This window comes from Octopus bimaculoides, chromosome 5 (genome assembly GCF_001194135.2).
Source record: "Octopus bimaculoides isolate UCB-OBI-ISO-001 chromosome 5, ASM119413v2, whole genome shotgun sequence".
In the NCBI taxonomy this organism is placed as follows: Eukaryota; Metazoa; Mollusca; class Cephalopoda; order Octopoda; family Octopodidae; genus Octopus; species Octopus bimaculoides.
This window is the reverse complement of record NC_068985.1, coordinates 124692420-124698366: the sequence shown is the minus strand read 5'-3', so window position 1 is coordinate 124698366 and position 5947 is coordinate 124692420. Positions and strand designations below refer to the sequence as shown.

The 5947-nt window shown below is 32.9% G+C and overlaps 1 protein-coding gene across 1 annotated transcript in view; it reads right to left on the bottom strand.

Moving 5' to 3' along the window:
- Positions 1-443: 443 nt before the first annotated feature.
- LOC106873639 (alpha-protein kinase 1) overlaps positions 444-5947 on the bottom strand; it is a 6394-nt gene continuing 890 nt past the window's right edge. Inside the window, exons 2-3 of the mRNA XM_014921086.2 lie at positions 5129-5282; positions 444-4620 (exon numbers count right to left, since the gene is read on the bottom strand). Coding sequence (XP_014776572.1) covers positions 4092-4620; positions 5129-5282 — 683 coding nt within the window. The 3' untranslated portion in view covers positions 444-4091. The remainder of the gene's footprint in view (positions 4621-5128; positions 5283-5947) is intronic.

Below are 5947 nucleotides of genomic sequence, written 5' to 3'. Positions count from 1 at the left end.
ATGTATATGTTTTATCTTAGTATAAAAGATGGTCTACAGCAAATACTTTGCTTTCTGCTCAGTCCCACAGATTTGCTTGTCAGTTGCTAAACTGTTGACCATGTTTCTTAGTGGCTGATGATAAATGCAACTCTGATCATGAGCAGTGGGGGAGCATTGAGGTTTGAATAATTCACCATTCTTAAACAACCCTTATTCAGGGACCTTTTGAGCAGAAAGGGCTATGTGCTTGAAGGAGATTCTAACTGGACTCCACATTCAAAGTCATGCACCGTTTACCTTGATGTGAGGTTGCCATGTCATGCACATACGGCTGTGATGCATATGCCTGGTGTACCATTATCAGATAGGTAATCATGGTGGGTATACTGGACTTTATACTGCACTTCATATATTTATACCCTAGTGTCACTTCTCTCACATTCAATAATAATAATAATGTCTTTTGTTCATAGAATATTTTATTTCATTCTATATTTCAAACAGCTTTTCTTTTTTCTTTTATTCAATACATAATCAACAAATAAAATATCAAGCAAATAAAATACAAGATCAACAATTAAAACAACATAAAATAGCAAGTAAATTTGAAGGTAAATAACCTGAAGGTTAGCTGTTACATGGGAATGACTACCAAAACAAGATAAGCTTAACATGATAAATATATAATCAACTTAACCCTTTCACATTCAGATTACTCTGTCAAACGTGATACTTGTTTATTCACATTGTTTTGAATTAATAATGCAATTAATAATGCATTATCTTGTAGTTTAGAGATTTCAATGAAGTGATTCTTTAGTTATAGAATGACATTGTAATGTTGGTGTGAAAGGCTAGATCTGGTCAATTTCAACATAGAACTGGTTAAATATTTTGGCAAGATATGACCAATTTGAATATTAAAGTGTTAAATACTGCTTTATACAACGTAAAATGTTATCAATATTAACTGTCTAAGATGAGTCATTATCAATGAAATTATATAATTTTTCAAACTTTTCAACTAGTCTTTAAAGATGAAAAAATATTTCAATATTTAAATCTACACTTCATTACAACGAGTTTGATCTTGAATAACCATCAGGTGTCTTATTTCTAGATATCTATGTAGTATAGTAACTAATCTGGCGTCATGTTAATAGTTTGAAAAATTGTAATTTCATGAATGAGAGTTTAATATGTATAGAGTGTCCTAAAAGTAGGTTTACAGTTATCATGTAGGCACTTTAAATTTCTTTTAAAACATTTTATTACATTTAAATTTCTATCTTACAATTAACTAAATTAGCATAAAATAATGGTTTCATATTTATTTACAATTAAGATCTAAACTGTTAATATATGAATGCGAAAGATATAGTTGAATAACTGTAAACCTACTTTTGGGCCACTTTGTATATATTGAGTCAAAAATATAAAAATACAAAATATAAATATTTAATAGCAAACACAAACACAAAGGTACTTCCCACCACAAACATGCATACACACACACACACACACACACAAACACACATGCACGCACGCACACACACACACACAGATACATGCATGCATGAGTAAATATATATGTATGAATGTGTATGTGTGTGTGTATATATATATATATATATATACACTCTGCAAGCCTCAAGCCTAAGTGCAGGCAACCCATCTAAGAGATTGGTAACTCTGAATAACAAGCATTGCTAGAAGGTAGAGAAGAGTCTTTTGTTCTGCTGCAAACAACCAATATTTCTAGTGCCAGTGGTATGCTAAGATACACCCACAGTATAGAGTAAAAAGAATTGATGATAGGCAGAGTAATCAAGCACGAAATACTATATCAAAAACAAGACAAACACAACAACAAAATGGCCAATTTTGTCAGTTGCTGTGTGTGAGAAATAATGAAGGGTGTAGATGCTGTGAACCCTAGCTGACTCATTCCAACATGGAAAAACAAATGTAAAATGATAATGATTCTTCAGTGAATCATGAACTAATTTTTCACATTTAAGAAGATCATGACACAGCCTACATGGAAAGAAGAAGACATGTTTGGTATTGACAAAAGTAATGTCAAATTTGAGCAGTTGGCAGTTTGAGATTTGTGAAAAACACATGCACCCATGTATACATATATATAAACATGCACACACATATAAGAATGCATAGACAAATACATACAAGCATATAAAAAAATGTACATTTGCTCATAACTTTGAGGTATAATACCATGAACTATATGTACTTTTAATCTTAGTGAAAAAGCACTCATTTTACATAAAACTTTTGTGATTTATCAACCCCAAAAGGATGAAAGGTTAAGTTGACCTCAGCAGAATTTGAACTCGGAATGTAAAGATGGACAAAATACAGCTAAGCATTTTGCTCATAGCAGTGGCAGTAGTGATGGAGAAATTGTGAGGGTGGCAGATTTATAAGGTGCCAACAAGGCCAATATACTCTTTTGTTTTACTTTGATAAAATTTTGGTAGTATTCATGGTATCTTTTGTGAGATTTTAATGATTTATGACGGATTAAAGTTTAGGCCAATGGTTCTCAACCAAGGTCCATGTGGCCTCTGAGAGTCCATATAAGATTTTTGGAGGTTCACAAAACTAAATAGTAAATTAGGAAGCCACTTATATTATAGGACCCTGAAAAAAATTTGCTTTAGATGTATGTATTAATATGTATTGCAGGAAACAAATTTTTTTTCTCTCACAATTTACATTGTTCAACTTACACAAGGGAATGTGTGAAAAACAAAATAGGAATTTTGAAAGCGGTTTCTATAAAACGAGATTTAAAACATCGAAAGGCTATGGGGGTCCACCAGAATAAAATAGAATTGAAAGGTGTCCATTAGTAAAAAATGATTGAGAACCTTTGGTTTAGGCCAACTACAGTAGAATTTCAAACTCAGAACATAAAGAGACATAATTAGATACATGCAGGACATTTTTTTGGTACTCTATAGATTCTGCTAACCATTGCCTTAAAATAACAATATTAGTAATAATAATCCTTTCTACTAAATGCATGAGGCCTGAAATTTGTGGTGAGGGGGCTAGTTGATTACATTCACCACCACCCCACCCCAGTGCTCAACCAGTGTTTATTTTATCAAGCACAAAAGGGTGAAAAGTAAAGTCAGCCTCAGAGGAATTTGAATTCAGAATGTAAAGATAGATGAAATGCCACTAAGCTGTTTTTCCAACATACTAATTATTCTGACATGATGATGATAATAACAACAAAAACATCTTATTCTGATCTAGGTACAAGGCCAAGACATTTGAAGACTAAAATGATACCAGTGACCACCCATCCCAGAACATGAACGAAGAAAGCCAACCTTGATCTTGGTAGGATTTCAACTCAGAATGTAAGAACCAGAACAATTAGTGCAAGGCATTTTATCCAGTATTAATGATTCCTAATAATGCTGGCACAAAACCAGCAAATTTGCAAAGAGGCTAGTCAATTAAATAAACTCCAGTACTTAACTGGTATTTTATTTTATTGACCCAGTAGGATGAGAGGCAAAGTTAACCCAGTGAAGTTTGAGTTCAGGATGTAAAGCACCAGAAAAAATACTGAATGGTATGTTTCCCATTGATCTAATGATTTTGCCAACCCATTGCCTGAGAACAGTCTAAACAGAACTGGAGGAGACGCATGGGATGGAGTGTCACAGGATGTGTGATGAAAGGTTTAGATAAAAGCACTAAAATAAGCATACTAATAAAGCTGAAGTGAAGACCAAGTATACAGAGTGTGTGGTTAATTGGCAAAAATATGATCATCTCCAAATATAACAATAATAATAATTATTATTGCTTATATCACACCAGCAATTTCTGTCAATTCAATTGATCCCTATAGTAGAATAGTACTTTATTTTAATCATCCCAGAATGATGAAAGGCTAAGTTAACCTTGGCAAGATATGAACTCAGAACATAAAAGACTATAACTAGATATTGTAAGCTGTTTTGTCCAACATGCTAACAATTCTGTCAATCCATTGTTGAAAACGATGATTTGATTAGAAATATGAGTCTTTAAATATACAAGTCATGTAGAGAGAAAAAAAAAAATCAAAAGTCTGGTCTCTCCAATTTAAGTGTTTCACAAATATGATTGCATTTTGGGTGAACCTTATTAAAGAAAACTTTGAAACCATCAATTCCAAAATCAAATGTACTGCTATCCCCTGTAACGGTATGAAACTGGGGATCTGTGAGATAAATTATATTCTGTACACCACTTGGTAACCAGCCTTGTAGATCAACAACCATTAATTTGCCAGCAGACTTAAAATATGTGAAGTGAGTAAAAGCTGTCGACATGTCACATCCTCTAGGGTTACAGTAATCATAGTTATTGGTCAGTTTCAGAAATTCGCCCTTTACAAATGGTTCAATGTTTACCCAGAACTCTACATCTCCGTTGGCATCTAACAGATGCATGTAAGCAGCAGGGAGGTAATGAATGCGAATATCTGATTGGTAAGATTTGAGAGCTTGATTGAAATATGTCACATAAAGGCCTGCTTCCATCTGGCATTTAACATCATCAATATAATCAAGTGGATCTTTCTCTTTTCGGTAACGCTTGCAAATATATCTAGAATGAAACGCAAAATACACCCATAAGCAAACAAAAAAAAGTTTAATTAGTAAAATACAATTAGTAAAGACAAGGGGGTGCTGAGAAGTTCCTGGCTTTAAGGGTGTCATGGAAGGCCTGGTTGGAGGCCCAACCATCCCAGTTCTTTTACAGGCCTTAGAAAAACTGAAGGACCACTGCAATAAGTATGTGAATCTGAGAAGGGAATATGTTGAATAAAATCATAATTAACTGATCCTCCTGTATTTTCTTTTGCCCAAAACCAGGAACTTTTCAGCACCCACTCAGATGATTATAATTTTTTAGTCTATCAACATTCTGTTAACATCATTTCCCAAGACAAACATTTTTTTAACATTTATATCTACATTACATTTCAGTTGGCTTGGTATTTGGTCATCTATCTCATTAATCTGGATGTAAGCAACAAGTGACTATTAATGGGGTGAACTACAAACTATATTCCAATACAGATTAAATAAATAAATAATGAATTAATACAAACCTTCCAAGTGGTTCGTCTTGATGCAAAAAGTTCATTTCATAAACATCTCGGAAGCCACCTTTTTTGCCAACAGAGAGCTCTTTACTTATATAAACTATCGTGTCTTGGATATACCACATAGATGTCACTGGGTTGTAGTGGTATAAAACAGCCTCTAGAATGGTGCAACGGAGAAATGTATTTGAACAGTTATTCTATGTTAATCTATTCAAACAGGTTTTACATTTGAAAAGGTGACAGAGTTAAAGAAAACATGGCTTGCATAGATCTATGCTCTTGTATGTGTTTATGCCTATATTAGTCTAAAAGAACAACAAACATGATGTTACTGCTTATGTCACCTCCCTTATTGTCTTATAACTTAACAGTTCAACAAATAGTAATTGATAAACATTCTTCAAGATATTTATTGCACTCCATTTGCATAGCTTCAGTCCAGTGATTGAAATCAATCAAAGAATAAAATTAATATATATATGTGTGTGTGTGTGTGTGTGTGTGTGTAGACGGTAATTGCAAATGTCATCAATAAGTATTTATATATTGTGAATTGTTATTTGAATCAACGCTGATTTTATATTTTTTCTGGTTTTGATTGGTCTGGCATTCGGTTAATTTCTTTCTATCAGAATTTAATTGTTTGCTCCTTTCTGGGCTATTGTAAAAGATTTTATATTTTTGTTGGCCGAACCCATTCATTCCAATAATGAATTCCAGAGGAAAAGCCTAATTTGTGATTTCAAAAGGATTATTTTTCATTTTGTTTTGAATTAATTAGGCTTGGAAACAACTTATAGAATCTTTATTGTATTTGTAGCA